The sequence below is a fragment of the Bufo gargarizans genome, chromosome 5, assembly GCF_014858855.1.
Source record: "Bufo gargarizans isolate SCDJY-AF-19 chromosome 5, ASM1485885v1, whole genome shotgun sequence".
Lineage (NCBI taxonomy): Eukaryota > Metazoa > Chordata > Amphibia > Anura > Bufonidae > Bufo > Bufo gargarizans.
The window spans coordinates 239,855,614-239,880,744 of record NC_058084.1 but is presented as its reverse complement, the minus strand read 5'-3'; the positions used below and the strand labels follow the sequence as shown (position 1 = coordinate 239,880,744).

General features: G+C 44.5%; 1 protein-coding gene across 1 annotated transcript; it reads right to left on the bottom strand.

Moving 5' to 3' along the window:
* Window positions 1-5,315: 5,315 nt before the first annotated feature.
* On the bottom strand, window positions 5,316-6,643 carry LOC122939400 (zinc finger MYM-type protein 1-like). Its single transcript, XM_044295468.1, is given in 2 exon segments — window positions 5,316-6,283; window positions 6,286-6,643. Coding segments are annotated over 2 exon segments (1,326 nt in total).
* Between the last annotated feature and the right edge of the window lie 18,488 nt (window positions 6,644-25,131).

The following is a 25,131-nucleotide window of genomic DNA, read 5'->3' as shown; positions in this document are numbered from 1 at the left end:
GGAGGCTGTTAGATTCCTCCATGCTCAGCCAATCTGCTTGACAACTGGTCCATGTGTAGCGGCCCATCCTTAGCCTGTTTAACTCTGCCTTCCATATAAAGGCAGTATACAGTAGGTAAATGGGTGTAAGGTGGCAGCAGGTTGTGTTTTCATGTTCACATCGCACACACACATGCAATCTAAGATACAGTACAAGATTGAGTTCGTATCAGCTTGGTATTAGAGGACCAGATTTACCAACTTCTGAGCTGAAGAGACACCATTGACTATAATGGGGTCTGCTCAGGATGCTGCTTTTTTACTGGACAAAAAAATCTTGCATACAGGACTTTTTTGTTCAGTCTTTGTGACAGAATCTGTGACAGTGGCCAGAACTTAGATGTGAATGGATAATATTAGATCAAAGTATAGCATCAGATGCACTTTTGACACACAAATACCGAGCAAGAACTAAGATCATTACATACATACAGTACCAGAACCAAGCATATAAGTCAAACACAGCACCAGAACCAAGCCTATAAGTCAAATACTGCACCAGAACCAAGTTTACTGCATGAATACCGCACCTGAACCTTGCTCAAAAACAGCATTAGAACCATGTTTACTACATAAATATAGCACCATAACCAAACCCATAGGTCAAATACAGCACCAGAACCAAGTTCATTACCTAAATACAGCACCAGATTTTAAAAGTTTAATATACCCTTGATACCATTTGAGTAGTCAGGTCAACCCTCACCCTATAAGCTTGTACGGTGTGAATCTATAGCTTCCAGTTTCCCGAACAGTAGTAAAGGCATGCTGAGAGTTTTTGTTTCACAAAACAGCATGCTACCACCATCATCAGTTGTAGATCATCCAGGTGACTACAGCACTCATCATGCACTGACCGTAGCAGAATAATCATTTCTATTTAGTGACTTACAGGTGACATATCCTCCTGAGTTCTTCTCCATCTGGTTCAGACCACCATGATGACATCTCCCAGCCACAATTCGGCTCTGCAGATTTTGCCAAAAAGAGGTCTTCAGCTAATCACTTTACCAACGCATTGGGACCCTGCATACTAACACAAAATCATCTTAGTGCCACATGCTGTGCCATGAATATAATAGTAGCATTAGTGTTACACAGAGGGCCCCCAATGGTAGTGCAACATACTATGTGCCCTCTGTATATACTATAGTGCCATATGCTCCATGGCCTCTGTATATAGTGCTATGTGCCCTGTGACCTCTTTATATAGTGCCACACACTCCGTGGGTTCTGTCCTTCTGTATATAGTGCCACATGCTCTGTGCCTCCAATATATAATGCCACATGCTTGGTGCCCCTTATAAATAGTGTCACGTATATGTGCCCCTTTTATGTATAGCTCCTCTTTTATGTGATCCCTATATGTATAATGCCTCTTATATGTGTCCCCTTTATTCATAGCGCCTCGTATATGTGCTCCCTTTATGTATAGTGCCTCTTACATGTGCCCCCTTTATGTATACTGCCTCTTATATGTGCACCCTTTATGTATACTGCCTCTTATATGTGCCACCTGAATGCAGTTATAATACTCAGTAGAAGGGAGAATGGAGTGGGTAACAGAAGGTGTGACATCACAGGTTACATTTTGTTGATGGTCACGTGGTCAGAGATGCAGTTGGTATAAACATGTATGTAGCACCCCTTTCAGCAGCCCTCGGTAGGCAGGGTGTAAGGCAGTTCTCACCTCACTATGGCGCAGTGCCTCTAACCAAATCTTGCTTGGAGCTCTAGAGGATAGCAGGAGGGTCTTCCTCTTCTGCCAGGGGTCGACTTGGGAAACCCCTACTCAGCTCAATACACACTCGCCTTTAGGAAGGGGTTAACTGATCAACAGCTTTATTTTGGAAAAGGTGAACAATGGTGAAGAACATAAAGATAATATAATTAAAAGAACAGAGCACCAGGGTAGCTATAACAGTAAGCAGTGATGGTGAGCATACACACTCTCCTTTATCAGACAAATACAGTATAACTTCAGGTATCTACTCCTAGCACGCAGCTTGCTATTAACTTCTGTCTAACAATTAACCCAGTCTAAGCATCAGTGCCCGGGTGCAGAAGCATTGATGCGCTAATGTTTGTGCACACACAGTTGTCCTGTCTGGGAACCAGCCGGGTGCTGTAGCATTCAGAGGCTGGGATGGCTGTGAAGTTGGTGGCAGGATCCTCCTGCGATACAGGGCAATTCTTCTCCTGGAATGCAGGCTGGATTGTGGTTGTAATGCAGTAGTTGGACTCTCTCCTTTCACACAAGATAAACAGGTGATGTCTGGGTTGGATTGAACTGTCTGCACTGAAGCAATGTTCACATCTGTTTGTGGAGATCTCTCAGTCTCTCTATCTTCTGGCTATGGCGCAGTCTCTAAGATGGCTGCTGCTCCACATCTTTTTTAGCCTTTCCTCCTGGTCCCCAAACCCAGTGCTATTGGCTGCAGGGAGAGGCAAGTGCTCATAGAATTTGTAGTCCACTTCACCTCAGGAGAATCAGCACTAATACCTGCTGCTGTGAGTCCCTGCTTGTTATTGACAGCAACAGTATCTGCTTTCTCTGCATGGACTACATATAGTATAAATACAGCAGTGTACCCTCTTCTGGCGGGACCGATCCTATGGAACGTAGCAGGCAGAGCAATGATGTCATTGCACTGCCTACGTTACATCGGTGCACTAGGAATGGCAGGGCAGGGAACCACTGGTTCTACCGGCGTTGCTGCGTGCTCATTTGTAACTGCATCCAGTGGATGCAGATACAAATGAGTGCATGGACCGCAGTCAGAAACCGGCAACCCTAAAAATCTACCAGCCTTACCTTGGTGAGGGGTATTAGTGACGTGAAGAGCTCACCTAATAACAATATGGATGGTGGGGGAGGGGCCAGTAGGGATATTTACTCCCCCAGCCCCTTGTGTTTTGTTCCTCCTGAGGCTGAGCTCCCCTCATGTGCTGCACACAGGGCCCTTCAGTCACAGCCAGATCTAATTTGTGTGTTGAACTGACAGCATGACGCCCTGAAGGAGAAAGGAACCTTAATGGTGATTGGCTGAGGCCCAGGCAACCAGTGTTAGGTTTATACCACTTTCTGCAGTGGCTGAAACTCCCAGGCAGCAGGTTATTGTTCTGTCTGTATGTGATTGCCACTGCTACACACACACAGAGGTAACATAGTCCTGTCTGGGGTTGACTAGCTCTTCCTCTGTTCTGCCCCTCACTCCCTCTCTCTGCTTGCTCTCAATGACAAGAACAGAGAAACAGCACATTCACACAGACAGTGCCTCTGCGGGGCCCGGGCATTATAACTAAACAGCACTGTGATCACAGTGCTGTGAATGGGCAGCAGGAAGGCAGATGTGAAGAGGGCCCTCCGGAGGATTCACCGGCACTCTAGTGGGCCACTCTGCTGCTAGGCCCTACTCTATAATGATTCCTGTGCTTTTGCCAGCAGGCCTGAAATGAATTCAGGGAACGTAGGAACCAGCTATATACTGCGCTAATTAAAAACAATCTTTGGGAGAGATGGGGGTTAGAACGACCCTCCAGTTAAAAAAAATAAACTAAAAAATGCACATTAACTGGGGGACAAACAGAAGACATTGCGATTTCCTTTTTCTCTTTTTAGTTGCAGAACAGCTAATTCTCTGGCTCCTCTTCTGCCATCCAAGATGACCACACTGCTTATCAGACTATGGGATGCACACAGTGCATCAGCATCCCAAGACACTTCCTACTTGTCCAGCCTTCTTTTGGATTGGCCAGCACTGTTCACATAAGCATTGCTGTCCAAAGGCAGCAGGAAGTGTATTGGGCTACCCAGTGGCGTTGCTAAGGCTGGTGTCACCCGGTGCGGTAGAAAATGGTGTCACCCCAACCCCCCCACCCCCCCACCCCTTGGAGCAATAATTTTTTAGTCATATAACCAAAAATATGTTGAAAGAATGAAAGAAATTAAAGTTAGTGCTTTTTAAAAATAGCGTTTATTTTAAATCCAACCACTTTACTGAACAAATAACATTTTACAACACTAAATTTAACAGGATAAAATTATAAATAATTAAATAACACAAAATTCAACATGAATAATAAATAAATACATAATTAAATAACAGAAAATTGAACAGGAACAAATACAAGTGCACTTAAAGAACATCTCAATTAATTCAGAACTTTGCTTTCCTGGCATTCAAAGCTGCAAAACTATTAATTGCTTCATCGAAATCAATGGTTTGCACTAATTCGCTTTCAACTGACAACAGTGCAAGATTGGAAAGCCTAGACTCTCCCATTGTAGATCGCAGATAATTTTTGATAAGTTTAAGTTTTGAAAGCCACAGATACACAGATTGTGAGAAATAATTTCAGACATAGTGAAAGGTGTGGGAGAGACTCAATAAAATCCCATTCAGCTATGAAAGTCAAAACTTGTAAAGCTGCCCAATCTTTGACTTCTTCTAGGTCCAACTTTGCTGCTTTTAGGTGTCTTCTGAACCTTGGTATATCCAGTAACAGCTCACTCTCAGATACCTCATCATAGAAATTGGTCAGTTTTGGAATGGACACCTTTAATTCTCCTTCAGTGGCAGATATGAGACTCTTTGCTTGAACAGCCTCAAACATGCCTGCTACTTCCATGATGGCTTTTAATCTGGTCTGGAGTTCCAAATGAAAGCGATCAATGCACTCAAACATCGCCCTCTTATTTTCTTCTTGGAGACTTGGGCTTCCAGCATCTCTTGCCAGTTCCCCTGCCATCCTCTTCTTGAACCTGGTTCTTCTCTCTACTGCAATCCCATATTAATCAGCTTTAAAAAGTGCCTGCTGCGTGAATGACAGCCAAGACCCGATGCGGACGAGCAGAAGCACGGAGCATAAACATGATTGATAATGCTCCGTGCCTCTCTGTGATCTCTTTACTACGAAATCACAGTGACAACTTTATCTCACCGTGATTTCGTAGTAAAGAGATCACATAGAGGCGCGGAGCATTATGAATCATGTTAATGCTCCGTGCTTCTGCTCGTCCACATCGGGTCTCTGCTGTCATTCACGCAGCGGATGTCACGCATGACATCCGCTCGTGTGAAACAGCCCTTAGTCTGCAGGTACTGCTGTGCATCATTAACTTCCCTCAGTACATCAGACCAGAAGTGCAGGTAGCATAGAAAAGTAGTCACAGACAGCAGGTAGAAGACCTTGTGCTGCTCCTCTTGTGTCCATATTTTTATATGGTTCACAAAGACCTTCAAGTGGTGACACAAACATGTCAAATTTTTCTTTTACTGGCTTTTAACTGCAGCATAATGAGCACTCCAGCGTGTTGTGGATAGTCTTCTTACTGACACTCCAGCATGGTCAATTAACATATCCCATCGATGGGTGGAAGCAACAAAAAAAGAAAACATTGTCTGCAGAGTTCCAAAAAAGGTCACGCAAGATGACTTTTGAGCAAAAGAGTGCTGACCACACAAGTTAAGGGAATGGTCCATACATCCATTAAAAATAGCCTTCCTGTTTTTCCCCTTCAGAATGGATTGTACACCTCCATGGATTCCAGCCGTAGTAGCAGCATTATCATAACCCTGAGAGCGGCACATCATTATGTCGAGTCCATAACTTTCTAATTTTTGAAGAATGTCAGAACTGAGGTCAGCAGCTTTTTTCCCCTTTAAAGGGAAAAATCCTAAAAAAAAATATTTTACCTCAACTTTCCTGTTGGCGATGTGTACATATCTGATCACTTCAGACATCTGATCAGTATGCGATACGTCAGGCGTGCTGTCAAGCATGATGCCAAAGTACTTTGCAGACTTTATGTCTGTTACAATCTTCACCGTCACATGATTTGCCAGGACACTTATAAACTCATTCTGAGTTTGTGGAGACAGATAGGAGACAGACAGGTTAAGTTTACAGGTGTGCCACTTTAACCTAATTAGGTGTTCCTTCAGTGCCGGATCATACTTGGAAAGCATCTCAACCATCTCAAGAAAGTTCCCTTTATTCAAAGAAGACTCATCTTCCTTGTGACCACGAAATGCCAGATTCTGCTTGACAAGAAACAATGTAATATCCAGCAATCTGTGCAAAATGTCCCTCCACTTTTTCTTCTCAGTCTCCATCCTAGAAAGAGTTTGGGCATCAATGATTTCATCCAGCCTCAGTCCTTCTGCCAAAGTTTTCCACTTTTCCAGACAGTATAAGTGCTCTTCAGATGTCTTGTGATTATATACCTTTGGCCTCAGTTCCACCACGTCTGAAACCCAGTGACACATTTGGATGTTGTATCTGTAGTACAGCTAGTAAAGAGTCGGCAACAAAAGCAATATAAATTACCGCTGACAGGTGAGTAAACCATCCATGTCCTCAGAATTTTCTCTCTGTTTGGCATGACCTTGTAAAACCACACTTTTGAAAGTTGGCGCACTTCTCCCTTTGATGCAGCTTTTTCATCCGGCCTTTTGGTGACACTAAAAGGACCATCTTGGTTCTGGAAAGAAGCACTTCCTCTTTTCACAATTTCTACCCAAAAATGATCTGGAACCGGTATCTCCCAGAAGGACACATCAGATAAAATTTGCAAATCTTTCTCCTTAACTGCAGTCATGTCTTTCATAGTATACTATGGCTTAAGTCACTTTCAGCACTCTCTTCTGCTTCAGATTCTGTCATTTCCATTCCTTGCTCTTCTGCTTGCAATTCTTCTATTTTCCCTCCTTGCTCTTCTTCAGATTCTGCCATTTCCACTTCTTGCTCCTCTGCAGAAAGCTTTCTAGAAAAAGCATCAGAAGAATCAGCTTGATCAATTGGCGGAGTGTCTTTTGATGAACCCTGGCAATCATCTGGTCTTTTGACATACTTGAGCATGGATCCAGCAAGGGTTTTGATTGCTTGAATTTTTGCCTCTTTTGTTCTCCTTTGCTGGAATCCACTTGGCCTCTTTGACTAATGCACTCCATGTGGCATGGTGGAATATTCGCTTAGGAATTCAGACTTTGCTTTCTGAAATCCATTTGAAAAAAGGACATCATGAAAACATATAATTTGTCTCTTGTGCTTCTCATATTTTGCTAATGGTATGGATAAACCATATACTACACCGTCGTTTGGTTTAACTTTGTGGGGGGGGGGGGGGGGGGCTTGTTGGAGGTGCTAGCAGACAGATCGCCGATGGGAAGGGGGGGGGGTGCTAGTGGCAGGTCTGGTGGAAGTATTTTTGCCAACACAAGCAAAGCTACACTTTGGCGCATTCTTCTCCCCCCAGAACTCCCTCTAACACCAGTATCCGGACCCCACTCCAATCTCACAAACTCCCTACTGCCGCCTGCCGCCTCGGCTCCAGTCACACACCCCTGACCCCGTGTGCTGCTCTCTGTGTGAGTGAGGGGCTGCGCTGCCGCACGGCACATGTAGCACACAACACACCTGTCAGAGCACCCACCCGCAGTGGCGGATCCAGAGCCTGGTCTCAGGAGGAGCACTTCCAGATTGTTTTGTGTTGGCAGACAGAAAATAATAGCAGGCTCAGGCTGGCAAGGCAACTTGAATTATGCTAAAATCATTGGGCTAGGGCCATTTTCATGAACTCTTTTAGTGTGACAGTCGATTTGCATGTGGTCATCACAGGTCGTGCGGGCCATTAGGCCATAGTAGTGTCACTATGACACTATGGCTGGTGTGATGGTCCCGTGATGACCACATGCAAATTGACTGTCACACTAAAAGATTAACTGTAGGCTATATTAAAGAAGTCTGGTCCTGGTGGTCAGTGGTGTGGCCTGTGTTCTACAAGGCTAATTTACATTACTGAGAAATACAGGGCACACTACAGCATAATATACTGGAATCTACAGTATACACTGTAAATATATCAGTCCTCCAACCAAATAATACCGCCATACAATGACGAGATAACACCTCCATACAGTGACTGGATATAGGATATAAGGGGGCACAGTATAGAGCAGTGATGGTGAACCTTTTAGAGACTGAGTGCCCAAACTGCAACCCAAAACCCACTTATTTATCAAAAAGTGCCAACATGGCAATTTAACCTAAATACCAATATGGTCTGTCTTCCATGTACTTTATCATTTACATAGCTATAATATCCTGCCTACAGTCGATGCGCTGCCTGTGCTGTAGCCTGTTTATAGCGCCTGCACTGATGAATGGCAGAAAAAGTCTAAGGCATATTGGTACACCATAGATTTTTTCCCAGGGTGTGGGATGGGTGCCCACAGAGAGGGCCTGACATCTCTCCAGGTCCAACCTGGAGTCCAGGTTAACATTTGGAAATGCCCCCTGCCCCCAAATATAATTAAGTAGGCCGCAGAGCGACACAATGACAGAGTGTGGATGTGGCATCAGCATGAGGAGACCACAGAATGGTCCAATGACAGAGTTGGAGTTGGCGTCATCAGCGGCAGTGTCAGGAGAAAGCCAACGAGTGGCACATTTATCGAGTCTGGAGTTGGCAGCATCAGGAGAAGGCCACTGAGTGGCACAAGCACAGAGTCTGGAGTTCAGGGCAGCAGCATCAGGAGAAGGCCACCGAGAGGCAAAATGACAGAGTGAGGAGTTGGCAACAGTATGAGAAGGCCAAAGATTGGCACAATGATAGAGTCTGGAGGTGGCAACAGGAGCAGCATCAGGTGGATACCACAAAGTGGTCAAGGTGAAATAGTGTGGAGATGGCTGCAGCATTAGCATCAGAAGACCACAGAGTGGTAAGGTGACATAGTGTGGATATGGCATAAGCATCAGCATCAGGATACCACAGAGTGGCAATGAGAGTGTGGCTGTAGCAGCAGCATGAAGAGACCACAAAGCTGTACAATGACAGAGTCTGGAGGTGGCGGCATCTTAAGGGGCGGCATCATAACGGCCGATGCCCAGTCCGCATGCTCATCTGCATAACTTTCCACTCCCCCTCTCACCCAGAAGGCCCGCCCAGTGTCTTCAGCTTGTCATCCTCCTCCAGTGGCCAAATCCCTCGCCTGTGCCGAGGATCCGGATGCCCGCAGGCCTGTACAGTGACACTCCTGCAAGCGCCACATCGGAAGGCTGTTCAGAGCTCCAAGAAGAGGTGTGCCGTGTTGGAGCTGCCAGCCTGCCTACCTCCTGACTTTGGAAATAGCAATATTTTTACAGCACAGTACGTGTCCCCTATATTTTTATATAATAAATAAGGAGTCCCACAGTACATAATGTGGGCAAAATATACCTAATTACATAACATTCCCAATACATAAACTTATTTTTATGTGGAAAATGGTGCCAGGTGGTGTACCATAAAAAAAATGCCAGGGTACACCCCCTGGCACCTAAGAGTATCACTAATAAAAATGTAAAACAGCCTTTTTTCACAAAAAAATAAATGTATTTATTGGGAATGTTATGTAAGTAGGCATATTTTGCCCACATTATGTACTGTGGGACTCTTTTCACCGACCCTGTCAGAGTGCATCAGGCGGTTTGACAAGTAACAAAGTAACATGGTTTATTTGGTTGAAAAAATAAATCTGTCCATCCAGTTCAGCCTGTTATCCTGCAAGTTGATCTAGAGGAAGGCAAAAAAAAATAAAAAATGGAGGTAGAAGCCAATTTTACCCCACTTTAGGGGAAAGAAAACTCCTTCCCGACTCCAATCAGGCAATCAGAATAACTCTCTGGATCTCTAGAAGCTATAGCTTGTAAACTCTTTTAGTGAACTCACCATCACCACCTCCTCAGTAGTGCAGTACTGCAGTGGTGCACTATTCTTAGATGGCAGAAGAGGAGCATGGAAATTGACAGATTTGCAGCTAACATTATGAAAACACCATGTAAGAGTACTGTTCCTTCCCCAGTTAATTTACAATTTTCTTTTTGAACCAGAAAATAGCCCCATAGACTGCACTGTTACTGAAACAGTAACAGTGTGATGGCCAGTTGTCAGACAACCTTAATATAACAAGAAAGGAGAAAAATTATGGCACATACTTTTAAAATTAGAAGCTCTTCTTTAGTTTCACATATAGTATCGGGTACGAGTAAAAGAAGAGTATGCAAATGACTGGCAGGCACTGATGTTTTCTCAAGGCCATATGGGAAAAAAAGTGGAATTATATTTTTATCCAAAACAAAAAACATGTACAAAAAACATAAATACAGTAGACATAAAACCAAATGAAAACATTTGACAGTTATTAACAATATTGCAGCAATTAAGAAAGTATTGTCCCTGACATTAAGATGCAAATTCCTAGTGCCTAGTGAATGATCCAATTAGCTTTACATCGTAATGGACTTACAAGTCTATCTCTCTCATTTATCAGGGAAAAGATGCTTCTGCAATAATGCAAATAAAAAAAAAATCAGATCAGCATGTACCTATGTAATTTATTAATGGGTTATGTCATAGTTGATGTAGACATCATATGCAGCATCCCGGGGCTCCCTATGGATGATGCGAGCGTGACCGTACTAGTGATAAGGTTTCGAGGATAGTAGTACTCACGGTTTAGTTGTCCCTTGTGGCCAGAAGTGCAGTGGATGGGAAGACAGCACGAAATCCTCCGGGGTACTCTCGGTTGCAGGGAACACCAGCCAGATGTTGGTTGAGGTGCCCTTGATGGTAATTGGTGTAAGGTGCTTTTGCAGCCGGGCCCCTGGTTCGTGACGCTAGCACCGTTAGGTGCAAATGTTGGTGTAGTAGTTGAAATGATATAGAATAAGGGAAACTAGAGCTTTTAACGAACTCCCAGTACTTTACTGAAGTAGATCCACAGGTCATCAATGTATGCAAAAGTCATTTACATCAAGGCAGCTTTTACAGGTATTCACATAAGTTCCCAGAAGTTGCATAAGAAATCGTCCTCTATGACAATCAGTCTTTCTCTCGCTTATTTATCCAGGTAGGACGGATGAACTATCTCTATTGTACTGTATAATGCTGTACCTCTGTATCCTCTTCTAGGAATACTATACTCAGACAAATGGCATTTTTGTCTTTAATTATGGTGTGTAGCTTGTAGATTTGAATCTCTCCACCTGAAGCAAAGGAGTCTGGAGTCTGATAAATGAGTTACCTTTGTCAATATAGTCTTTAGTTCAATGATCCAACAACCATAAGGCGATCTCCCTCATGGCAGGCATACGCTCTGTGTCATTATTTGAAAAGGTTTTGGTATTCAAAGTCATAATCCACTTCATACCCCAGAAGGGTACTCTACAGCGCAGGATCCTATAGTCCTGATCTTTGGACTCAATGGTTGAAAACAGTTAGGTGTCATTCACACAGGCGAGATTTCCACGAGGGTGCAATGCGTGAGGTGAACGCATTGCACCTGCGCTGAATCCGGACCCATTCATTTTTATGGGGCTGTGCACATGAGCGGTGATTTTAATGCATTACTTGTGCGTTGCATGAAAATTGTAGCATGCTCTATTTTGTGTGTTTTTCACGCAACGCAGGCCCCATAGAAGTGGATGGGGCTGCGTGAAAATTGCAAGCGTCCACAAGCAAGTGCGGATGTGGTTCGATTTTCACGCATGGTTGCTAGGAGATGACCGGGATGGGGACCCGATCATTATTATTTTCCCTTATAACATGGTTATTAGGGGAAATAATAGCATTCTTAATACAGAATGCTAAGTAAAATAGGGGTTAAAAAATAAAAAATAAAAATTTAACTCGCCTCATCCTCTTCTTTCTTCTTCTTTGCTGTGCAGGAGGAACAGGACCTGTGGTGACGTCACTGTGCTCATCACATGGTCCGTCACATGATCCATCACCATGTTGTTGGATCGTGTGATGGACCATTTGATGAGCGCAGTGATGTCATCAAAGGTCCTTTACCCAGGTCCTGAAGAAAGAAGAGAAGCCGGGCTGCGCAAACAAGTGGATTAAAGAGAGTTAAATTATTATTATTTTTTTAACCCCTTCAGCCCTATTTTACTAAGCATTCTTCATTAAGAATGATATTATTTCCCCTTATAACCATGTTATAAGGGAAAATAATACAATCTACACAACACCTAACCCGAACCCGAACTTCTGTGAAGAGGTTTGGGTACCAAATCTGCAGATTATTCTCACGCGCTTGCAAAATGCATTAAAATGTTTTGCACTCGCTGATTTTCCCGTGACGCATCCGCATGTTATCCGGCCCAAATCCATGACGCCCGTGTGAAAGAGGCCTTAGTTCTCCTGGGCAAGGCCCAGGAGGACAGAGACAAGACTGTCCCCTCACTGCCTCCTAAATCTTCCACTCCTAATCTCTACTTCCCCTCCACTTCCTGCATATTTAGAATATACAGTAAATGTCTTTAACCCCTTCCTAACACATGACATAATAGTACGTCATGGCGGCAGGTGACTTGCCACATTTTGACGTACTATTACGTCATGGTAATCAGGCGGGCAACGGAGCAGTGAGTGTCTGATTATTGCAGGGGCCAGGCAGTCCCTGATAGCTGGGCCTCTGCTGTATCAGCGCTGACTGCGGCATTGCAAGTATTTGCAGCGGGTGAGGGAGCCCATCAAATCCCTGCGCTGCTGTGGCAGGGTCCCAATGGCTGAGAAGGCAGTTCGATGCCTTGCAGAGGCTGCCCAATGCCTTGCAAGACATTGGGACCTGCCTTCTATGGAGGCCAAGGAGATCCAGCCCCAGGCTGGTTTCATAGGCAACCTGTGAGGCCCCTTTCACACGGGCGAGTATTCCATGCGGATGCGATGCATGAGTTGAACGCATTGCACCCGAACTCAATCCCGACCCATTCATTCTATGGGACTGTTCACATGAGCAGCGATTTTCACTCATCACTTGCACGTTGCATGAAAATCGCAGCATGCTCTATTTTGTGCGTTTTTCACTTAACGCAGGCCCCATAGAAATGAATGGGGTGGTGTGAAAATCGCAAGCATCCGCAAGCAAGTGCAGATGCGGTGCGATTTTCACGCACGGTTGCTAGGAGACGATCGTGATGGAGACCCGATCATTATTATTTTCCCTTATAATGGAAAATAATAGCATTCATAATACAGAATGCATAGTAAAATAGCGCTGGAGGGGTTAAAAAAATTAAATAAAAAATTATTTAACTCGCCTTAATCCACTTGATCGCGCAGCCGGCATCTCTTCTGTCTTCTTTCTTTGCTGTGTGCAGGAACAGGACCTGTGGTGACGTCACTCTGGTCATCACATGATCCATCACATGATCTTTTACCATGGTGATGGATCATGTGATGGACCATGTGATGACCGGAGTGACGTCACCACAGGTCCTGTTCCTGCACACAGCAAAGAAAGAAGACAGAAGAGATGCCGGCTGCGCGATCAAGTGGATTAAGGTGAGTTAAATTATAATTATTATTTTTTTAACCCCTCCAGCGCTATTTTACTATGCATTCTGTATTCAGAATGCTATTATTTTCCCTTATAGCCATGTTATAAGGGAAAATAATAAAATCTACAGAACGCCGATCCCAAACATGCCTATTTTTCTCACGTGAGTGCAAAGCGCATTACAATGTTTTACACTCGCGTGGAAAAATCACGCATGTTCCCGCAACGTACCCGCACCTTTTTCCGCAACGCAGGTCTGAAAGAGGCCTTAGTGTAAAACACTAACAGGCAATGAACTACAATACAGATTTGTTGTAATCCATTGCAGAGAGGATCACTTAAAGTCTTAGAGTGGTACAGAAATAAAGTTAAAAAAAAAAAGTAAAAAAATGTGTTTTTAATTTAAAAAAATCAATTAAAAAAAGATTTAAAAAACGCCCCTTTCCCCGAAGAAAACACACATATTAGATTTCACCATGTCCGTAATGACCAACTCTGTAAATATATCACATCATCCACCCATCTGATAAATACAGTAAAAAAATAAAAAATGTCAAAAAAGCCATTTATGTCACCTTACATCACAAAAAGTGCAACATCAAGCGATCAAAAAGGTTTATGCCCCCCAAAACAGAACCAATAAAACCGGTCACCTCATCCTGCAAAAAATGAGACCCTACATAAGACAATCATGCAAAAAAACTATAGCTCTCAGAATATGGAGACACTGAAACATATTTTTTTTGTTTCAAAAATGCTATTATTGTGTTAAAGTGAAACAAATTTAAAAAGTAGACATATTAGGTATCATCACGTCCGTAACAACCATCTCTAAAAAAAATATCACATGACCTCAGGTGAACACCGTATATAAAATAAGTGCCAAAAAAGCTATTTTTTGTCACCTAACATCACAAAAAGTGCAACACCAAGTGATCAAAAAGGCGTATGCCCCCCAAAATAGTACTAATCAAACAGTCACCTCACCCCTTTAAAAAGACCCTACCTAAGACAATTGACCAAAAAATAAAAAAGCTATGGCCAGGGACATACATAGAAATTACTGGGCCCCATGGCAAAAATCTAAATTGGGCCCCCTTTTGAGTGACCCATAACACCCCTTAGGGTTTGTGCAAATCTGCTGCAGAGAGCAGAAGCCTCCGTTGCAGATTCTGTTAAATCAAAGGGCAAAATACCACTGCATGCCGGATCTTGACTGAACCCATTATTCTGAATGGGATCCGGCAGGTGCCAGCAGTGTTTGGCATATTCTGGATCTGGCAATTCTGGTATTCTGCTGTTACGCTGGAACAGAATACCAAAATATGATCACAAGTGATTACTGAGGCTTACCCAATGAATTGTGCCCGCTGCTGCTACGTTTTATATAGTGTGTCATCCTTCCCCGATGGACTGTGCCTGCTCATACTTCACCTCCTCCCCAATGCTGACTTAGGCCTCATGCACACGGTCGTGTTCCGCGGCCGAGAGCGGACCTTGGAAACCCGGCCGGGATTCCTGCTGACAGCATGAGCGCACGGCGTCATTAGTTGCTATGACGCCGTGTGTGTTCATGCAGCCACTGCTGTACAGTAATACACTCGGCCGTGTGCATGAGGCCTTACTGTTTGTGCTGTTGGCAGAGAGCAGTCAGGGCCTGGGGTAGATCTTCACAGAGCTGGACTGGTGACGGTGCTGGATCAGACCAGGTCCAGACTGGTCAGTCAGGTCACAGTGCGGCGTGTGCTGGCAGAGGAACAGGACAAGGACATTTTACAAAGTGCAATGTTGTAGAGGTGGAGCTCCGCAAACTATGATTGCTGGTGCCAGCAAGGAATTGGCAGTCGTAATCAGAAAAGAGAAGATTGCGGCACACAGGATCTTCATTTGCAATTTATATAATTTATTAGTGTGACATCATCATAAACGATTCATGATCCAGTTACATTGTGTAATCAATACCGTAGCCACTTTTGAACGGTCTTATTAGGCTACTTTCACACTAGCGGCACGGACCTCCGGCAGGCTGTTCAGTCGGGTGAACAGCCTGTCGCATCCGTCCTGCCACTAGTGAACATGTGCCCCTGCCAGACGTCCGTGCCGCTAGTATGAAAGTAGCCTTATCTGCTTCTTGTGGCTGGGGTGTGTGGCGCTGGATCACAAGACCTGTTCCTGTGATCCAGCGCCACACACCCCAGCCACAAGAAGCAGATAATAAGACCACTGAAGAAGGTCCATCTGGACCGAAACGTCTGGTCAGCACGATTATCAAAAGTGGCTACTGTACTGATTACACAATGTAACTGGATCATGAATCGTATATGCTGATGTTACACTAAAAAATTATATTTTACATAGTGCTGACACAGAAAACCAAAGGATTTAATTCAGTCACAATTGATGTTTCTCTGACTGCTGCAGAGCCTTCTAATACACTCCTCAGCCGCTGCAGAACCTCATAATGCACATCTCAGATGCTTCAGAACTTCATAATACACACCTCAGCTGCTGAAGAACCACTTAATACACACCTCAGCTGCTGCAGAGCCTCCTAACACACCTCCGCTTCTGTAGAACATACCAACTCACACCTCCGCTGCTCCAGAACCTACTAACACAAACCTCAGCTGCTATAGAACCTCATAATACACACCTCAGCTGCTGCAGAACATCATAATCTGATGCTAGAGAACATAAAAGGCTTTTGATCACATCTATGTTGGGGCCTCAGTCGCAGATCAGGTAAATGCTGGACACAATTTTATAGCCTGGCGGATGAAAACCCGTCAGATCTCATTGTAGTCAGCAGGATCCATCAGGCGTTGTCATCTATGAAGTGCCAGATCCGGAACTACAGGGATTTTTGTTGTCGTGCTTCTTTTATGACAGGGCAGAATAGCGACCATACCAGCATAGATGTGAACAAAGCCTAATACAGACCAGAAAATTATAATAGTGACAAGGGAACTACAAGTCTCATCATGACCAGATTGTGATTATTGGAAACTAAGGGGCAACACAGGTAGAGGTAAAAGTGGAGATAACTACAACTCCCAGCATGTCCAGGCTGTTATTATTGGATACCAGTCGATATTACACAAAGAGTAGGGTTCACATCGCTGTATATTGCTCTATACTTCTGATCCATCAGAAGGACAGTAAAATAAAGAAAAAAAAAGAAAAAATGATCCTGTATTTCAAGCATCAGTTCTGCATACTTGGCGTCCATTTGAGCCTCGTCTATCTGAGATCTGTTATTTTAGACGGAAAAGTCCTGCATGCAAAACAAAAAACTAAACGGTGATGAGAACCCAGCCTAAAAAGAAAGAACAACAACTCTCAGCATGTCCAGATTATTATAGGGCATCATCCAGTTTTACTAGTATGGCCAGACTTATTATGGGTCTTCAGTATACATTACAGAGAGGAAGTATAAGAGAAGAGAACTATAACTCCCAGCATTACCAGATTGTTCTAGAGCATAAGTTGAGATTACATGGAGTGGCATATAATAGGACAGGACTACAACTTCCAGCTTTTCTAGGATGTTATATGGGTTATTCCAGAACACCACTAACCTCTCCTCCAGGCACGACACAGAAGCTCCGCCCCCTCATAGCGACATTCAACAGGTCTTTCACCAGTCCTCTGCACTGATCACATAATGATGACTATGGAGTAGCTGATCGACTTTGGATGAAACATCCAAAGTCGATTCACATAAAACTTTGTTTAAATGCTGTATGAGAATGTATTAGCTCCAATAAGACGTGAAGAGACTTTGTGTAATAACTTAATAAATTCATTTCTACTTTAAACGACTTACAGTCGTTGCAAATTGCTCCTCCCATGTTTTTTTTTTTTTTTATTAGTACTACTTAACTTTCCAGCCCTTGTCCTAACTTTTGAGATGTGTTAGTGCCATCAAGTATATATATATATATATATATATATATATATCGTAGGGATTCGCTCTGGTAGGCAGGGTAAGCGGACGCAGTACAGAGGCAAGAACACAGTAGTAAAGCAAAAGTCAGTGTTTATTCACACAACAAGGAAAAATAACACAAACACTTGGCAGAGTGTTAATTCACCCCACAGGAATTCCTTGTGTTATTTCACACGGCCAAAGTCCACAAAACTGAAAACAAACACGTCACCTGAATATCCAGAGCAGGCTTTAGGGTGCCTGGCTTCCAGCTGGTGGCTTTAATGCAGCTCTCAGAGACACAGAGCCTTCACAGCTCCACTTTCACTTGGAGAAACATACCACACCCAGCTGAGCTGCTGGATATGGACATACGGAAACAAAGTGCACACGGAGTACCTTCCATTGAAATGAATGGTTCTGCATATGGTCCCCCCAAAAAACTGAACGGACACGGAAAGAAAATGCGTGTCCGCCTTTAGCTTTGATTACCGGACGCATTCGCTGTGGCATTGTTTCGATAAGCTTCTGCAATGCCACGAGATTTATTTACATCCAGTGTTGCATTCATTTTTCACCAAGATCTTGCATTGATGATGGTAGAGTCTGAAGTCTGAACAAAGCCTTCTCCAGAACATCCCAAAGATTCTCAATGGGGTTAAGGTCTGGACTCTGTGGTAGCCAATCCATGTTAGCCAAATCAGTTTTTATTGAAAAATAAAAGCACATATTGTACATACAGTGATAACAGTCTCACCAAATTACACCAGTGCAAAAAGTCAATTGCATATCTTCACAATAACACAATCAAATAAGACTTACACTTCCAGGGCATTAGCCCGACAATACAGGCAGGTGAAGACACACATATCTAACATATCTAAGTTTTCTGACACCACTAAATGTATGCATGAAAATATCTGGTACAAACATAAAAGTGAACAAAAATACACAAACGGGGACATAATACAAGGACATAAAGACACAAAAAACACAATAGTCCTGTCATCTAGAGATTTTCCAATGTACTCCAAGACAATCCAGCTGTTGGGTCAAATGGCTATACCTGAAGGCGCACTTGAGAAGTACGATCAGGATCCAAACAGGCATCCAACATGTTTTCTCTCCCCAGGTCCAAATTACTTAGAATGGTTGGAGTGAATCTATAGGAAAGGCTTACTCTCCCAGTATCCCTCCTCTGTATCCCTCTTCTTAGCATATTTGACTCACGGTTCCCAGACCTGTAGATATTTATCCCTAGTATTGTAAGTCCACCCCACTAACTCTTCCATTCTGCACATATCACTCATTTTCTCATGCCACATCTTAAGGGACGGCGGGTCTTCATCTTTCAGCTTAGTAGCCGCTATCATGTGTGTGGGTAGGTTCATTGTGTTCGGTCTAAAGCCAGCAGGGGGTAACCACAATAGAACTAGCTCTGGGGTGAGCTTCAGGTCAATAGAGCAAATTTGAAAAATCTGCTTTTCAATACCTTCCCAGAACTCCTTCAGACTCGGACAGAACCACCATATATGTGACAGAGATCCTTTATCCTTCCCACATCTCCAACAAAGATCATTCGGCGCCAGTCCCATTTTGAATAACAACTCAGGTGTTCTGTACCATCTAGTAAGGATTTTTAGGGAATTTTCTTGGGTCAGGATACACTTGGAGAACCCATGTGAATGGGTCAAAATATAGCTCTTATCTCTATCGTCCAATATACAGTTCAACTCTCTCCCAGGCGCTAACATAAGAAGGTATACAGATTCTACATATTAATTATTTAGTATCTGGGGCAACATTCTAAATGGTGTCAGGGGTGACAGTTTTCCCCTCCCCATGTTAAGCGCCCCTGTTCTACTACAGGCAATAACGGTGCTTTTCGTGATGACGCTAATCAGGGAATCCTTATCCGTTTTTTTGAAAGGGAACCACAGCATATAGTCTGCTGAGCTTCCCATTAGGGCACGCTCCATCTCCACATGCAATGGTGGGGGTGTGAGCCCCACCAAGGCAATCCATCTCTCCAGGTGTATAGCTTGTACATATTGCTCTACATCAGGGAGTGATATGCCCCCCTGTTTCCTTCTCCTAGTAAGCAATCCAAATGGGAGTCTAGCCTTTTTGCTCGCCCAAATGTATCTCCCTATTATCCGTCTGATCTTAGCTAGGTAATTGGCCGGTAAGTATAATGGAAGAGATCTTAGGGTGTATAACAGCTGAGGCAGTATGTAAGCCGTTATCACATTTTTCCTCCCTAGCCAGGAAAGGAAAGGCAGAGAACTTTTTGTAAGGAAAGTTTCAATCTTATTTAGCAGAGGAGGGAAATTCAGTCTGAACAGCAGTCCAGGATCATTCGCTATATTAATTCCTAAGTATTTAATGGAAGTTGGTGGCCACTTGAAGGGTGTCATCCTCTTAAGTCTAAGTTGTTGTGCGGGGGAGAGGGATATACCTAATGCTTCAGACTTATCCAGGTTGATCTTAAAGTTGGACAACTTTCCGAACTGCTGGAAAATGTTCAAAACCTCGCTCATAGCATTTACAGGGTCAGTCAACATAAGGAGTAAATCATCGGCGAACGCCGCCATTTTGTGGGTGTATGTTACTAAGCACAGCCCCGGTATAGCAGGATTTTGTCTAAATTTTAGAAGTAAGGTCTCTAAGGTGAGTATAAAGAGTGTGGGGGATAGGGGGCATCTCTGCCGCGTACTATTACGTATCAAGAAGGCGTCCGACAGAGTCCCATTCACCATGTTCACCGGTATAGCGAATATATGGCATTAATAAACTGTTCTGGAAAGCCAAATGCCTCCAATGTACTATGCATGTACAGCTAGCTGACTCTGTCGAACGCCTTCTCCGCATCTGTACCCAGGAGTACCATTGGGACCCGATTCTTCTTAGCATGGCAAACAGCATGGACTACCCTACTAACATTGTGTCTCCCCTCCCGTCCCGGGACGAACCCCACTTGCTCCTCCCTTACAAGCTCAGGCAGAAGCCTAGAAATCCTAGCACTAAGCAATTTAGCCCACCACTTCAAATCAGTGTTAAGCAGGGAAATAGGCCTGTAGCTTCCACATACTTCTTGGTCTTTTCCCTCCTTATGTATCACTGTAATATGCGCTGCCTGAGCCTGTGGGGGCAGAATCCCCCCTCTGAGTAAAGAATTGCACAAGTGAACAAAGTAAGGCATAAGTATATCTCTAAACTTTTTATAATAAGCAATGGGGAACCCATCCGGACCCTGGGACCTCCTAGACGGAATGGTATCTAGAACTCGTGCCACCTCCTCTGCAGTGAAAGGCTTCAGTAACTCAAGGCTATTCGCCTCTGAAACCTATGGAATCTGAATGGAGCATAGAAATTCCTTAATCTGCAGGGCTATATCCAGGGCCATCTTTAATATTGATTGGACCCTGGGCAAAAATTTACTTGGGCCCCCTGGATCCCGCCTTCCCACACCTTAGCAGGCAATCACGCCCTCCACCACAACACACACACAAAAAATCCACACATCTGGTAGAGTACAGTGAAGGACTGTAAATACTTTCAGTTCTGAAGACTCCAGCAGCTCAGGATCAGTGCTCTGGGCAGCTGGGCTCAGGTTGGAAGTGGGCACCGCTCTGCAGGAAGGAGACCAGGGCTCGGCTCACCCTAGTGTTACAGTGCACCCCATCACGCCACAGTATGCAGTATAGCACCCTGTAGTATACAGCACCACACAGTATGCAGTATAGCACCCCACACTATGCAGTACCCCACGGTATATAGTAGAGCAGTATAGCAGCCCACAGCATACAGCACCCCACAGTATACAACACCTCACAGTATACAACACCTCACAGTATACAACACCTCACTGTATACAGCACCCCAAACTATACACGATACAGCCCCCACACTATACAGTCCTCAGTATAGCACTCCACACTATACCGCACCCACAGTATACAGACCCCCACAGTATACATTACAGCAGTATAGCACCCCACACTATACAGGCCCCCCCACACATACAGGCCCCCCACACTATACAGCCCCCCCCACACTATACAGGCCCCCCACAGTATACAGGCCCCCCACAGTATACACAACTTTAACACAGTTTGATGCCTGTGTAGCTGACAGCTTGACACCCGGGGCAGTAGCTAGCAGGGCTCAAGAGGCAGCTGCCTTGGGCCCCCCAGGAGCAACTGGGCCCGGGGCAGCTGCCCCTTTTGCCCCTTGGTAAAGACGGCCCTGGCTATATCAGGGCAAGGACCACTGTCCTTCAAGTTATATAGGGATCCATAAAACTTACAGAACTCCTTATGGCCGGCGTGTTGGTGAGTCTATTACCATCTGAGGATTTTATCGTCTGAATGAAGGATTTATCTCTCTGATGCTTTAAAAGAGCGGACATTAGTTTGGAGCTCTTGTTACCGTAGAGGTAATGTTTAAAACGCAGGGCCTGCAATATTTTAGCAGTTTTAACATTGAGGAGATCTCTCACCTGTCTACATAGGGAAGCTAGGGAGTTATACACCTCACTTGACTGCGATTTTTTGTGAATGCTTTCAAACGGAGATATTTGTAGTAATAAGGAGTTCAGTTCTTTCACTCTCTGTCTCTTCAACCTAGTGCCCAGACTAATAAGTTCCCCTCTAATCACCTCTTTGTGAGCTTCCCACAGAATGGGGCCCGAGATCTGGTTCATGTCATTATTCAGGAAGTAGTAATCGCCAGGTCCAGGATCTACGCGGCAAGTCCGCAAACTTTACACTTACACTTATGGGGGCATGATCAGAAATAACCGCATTGTCTATTGTGGCTTTCGTTACCAACGGGAGCGCTTGAGTAGATAAAAGAATATAGTCCAGTCTCTGGTACGAATCATGTACTCTAGAGTGGAACGTATAATCTTTATCTTCTGGATGTAACAACCTCCAAACATCCGAGACTCCCAAATCCGACAATGCAAGGTAAAGTTTGCGGAGTTGTTTGACCGGCGTGCTCCTACCTCTAGATGTGGTGTCTTTCATGGAATCAAAGATCATGTTCAGATCCCCTCCAATGATTAATAAACCTTCCGCAAAGGGCTTCAGGATGTCAACCGTCCATAAAATCCACCTAATCTGGTTACAGTTGGGAACATACAAATTAGCCATAGTAACCGTTAAGTTAAGAATTTTCCCTTTAACCAATAGGTACCTGCCCTCTGGGTCTGCCATTTTAGCTAACATTTGGAACGGGACATTCTTCTCCACACCTATAGAGACGCCCCTAGAGGCCGATGAGTGCAACGCATGATACCACAGGGGAAATTGTTTGCTGATCAAATTAGGTATATGCATATGTCTGAAGTGAGTCTCCTGTATAAAAGCTATATCAACACGCTCTTTCTTTAAAGTGTGGTACAACTGACTCCTCTTTTGAGGGATATTAGCGCCATTAACATTAAGGGAGTATATTTTCACTTCAGCCATATCCAAAGAAGCAGCTATCTAAAAGATTAGCATTACAGAGGATGTCGAGCAAGACAGGACTTAAACAACAACAGTTAATAGTGAATATGAACAAAACAAATGGGCTAAAGAGCCCAATGGCGCCTTGCGACGCTGTAAAGCACCCGCTGGCCAAGTAATCAAGGCCAGTGGGGGGGTGACATGCGCGGAGAAGTCACAGGACCCATCTCCGTCCACCCGGCATATCAGGCTAATAATAAAAGAATACCCGTAGTTATATTATAAAGCAACCTAAAAGTACTAAGGGTTAACACATGGAGACTAATGTGTAGGATAGCATTAAGCCCCTAGCTGGGGAAAATAACTCTGCTACCTCAGTGGAAAAGCAAGAACATATAAAATATATCTTCCATGAACACAACAGCAATAAGCAATCTAGAAGATGAAACTTCTTTTATAGGATCAAAGTCCTGCTTCTCTGGCGGCCTTCTTCCTCGGCGAGCGACCCTTGCTCGCCGTCTGCCACTGCAGGTTCTGCGAGAGCTGAGGTAGATCCGTCGGGAATGACGTCGGTAGCCATGGTGGAATGTCCAGGGGTTCCATCTGTAATGCATCCCACATCTTAGGCAAGTCCTCTGGTGCTCGCACAGTATATTGCCGACCCTCAATGGTGGTTGTCAGACCAAAAAGGAAAGAGCCACTTCACAGGGAGCTTCTTCTCTCTTAAGGCATTGGTTAGTGGACGAAAGGCTCTCCGTTTCGCCAGCGTGCTAGCCGCTAAGTCCTGGAAGAATAGGATTTTATGTTCATCCAACAAGAGGTCGCCCGCCTCTCTCGCAGCTTTAAGCAAGGTCGCAGTGTCTAGGTAGTTCAGTAGAGCACATACCACATCTCTGGGAGGTTATGTGGCTGGCGGTTTCGGCCGCAGGGCTCTATGGGCGCGTTCAATAACAATGGCGTCTGCGCGCTCTTTGCCCACAAGCATCTCAAACAAATGGCGCACTGTGGGCGTCAGCTCCTCTGCAGTAATCGACTCAGGAATGCCTCTTAAGTGAATGTTCTTGTATCGGCCTCTGTTCTCCTGGTCTTCCAGGTATAAGAAACCAGTGTTCACCTGTTTGCAGACCGAGGCCAGTTGCGACTGCATCCCCGCACTGTGCTGAGTCATGAGGGAGTGTGAGTCTTCCAAGGCCTCCACTCTGTGGCCCATATGCAGGACCTCTGTTTTAATGTCCGATAGCTCCTTCAGGACTGGCGACAAAGCTTTGTCCAGCGATTGCGCTAGCGACTGCTGCAGGAAGGCTCTGGTGATCGGTAAGGCATCCCGCTCACCTTATATTTCAGAGCAGGCATCTGAGCTGTCGCCATCAAAGTCGTCTTCCCGCGTCTCCACAGCAGGAGTATGCCGCGCTGCCTTACTCTGCTCCAGCTGAGACAAAGAGGTCTTTTTGCTGAGGTACTTGCTCATGTCGCTTTGCGAGCTTTTCAGTTTCGGGGTGCTCTCCACTTCTCCCCTCTTGTCTCTACCAATCTTCCCCATAATCTCGTCGGATAGCTATGAAAAAGGCTAAAAGACCGGGCTTATGGCGAGGAGCTCAGACGCACACGTCCTCCACCATGCTCAGTTGGCTCCGCCCCTCCCCCCCAGCCAATCAATGTTTAAAAAATGGTTTATCTTGCTCCCTAAACCACTCTTTCACAATTTGAACCCGATGAATCCTGGCATTGTCATCTTGGAATATGCCCGTGCCATCAGGGAAGAAAACAATCCATTGGTGGAAAAACCTGGTCATTCAGTATGTTCAGGTAGTCAGCTGACCTCATTCGTGGAGCACATACTGTTGCTGAACCTAGACCTGACCAACTGCAGCAACCCCAGATCATAGAACTGCCCCCACAGGCTTGTACAGTATGCACTAGGCATGATGGGTGCATCACTTCATCTGCCTCTCTTCTTACCCTGATGCGCCCATCACTCTGGAACAGGGTAAATCTTGACAAATCAGACCACATGACCTTCTTCCATTACTCCAGAGTCCAATCTTTATGCTCCCTAGCAAATTGAAGCCTTTTTTTCTGGTTTGCCTCACGAATTAGTGGTTTTCTTACAGCTACACAGCTGTTCAGTCCCAATGCCTTGAGTTCCCTTTGCATTGTGAGTGTAGAAATGCACTTACTTTAACTATTAAACATAGCCCTGAGTTCCACAGTTGTTTTTCTTCGATTTTATTTCACAAAACATTTAAGTGATCGCCGATCACGATCATTCAGGTTTTTTCCCCCGCTACATTTCTTCCTTGAATAAGATGGGTCCCCACTATCCTTCCAGTTTTTAATAATGCGTTGGACAGTTCTTAACCCAATTTTAGTAGGTTCTGAAATC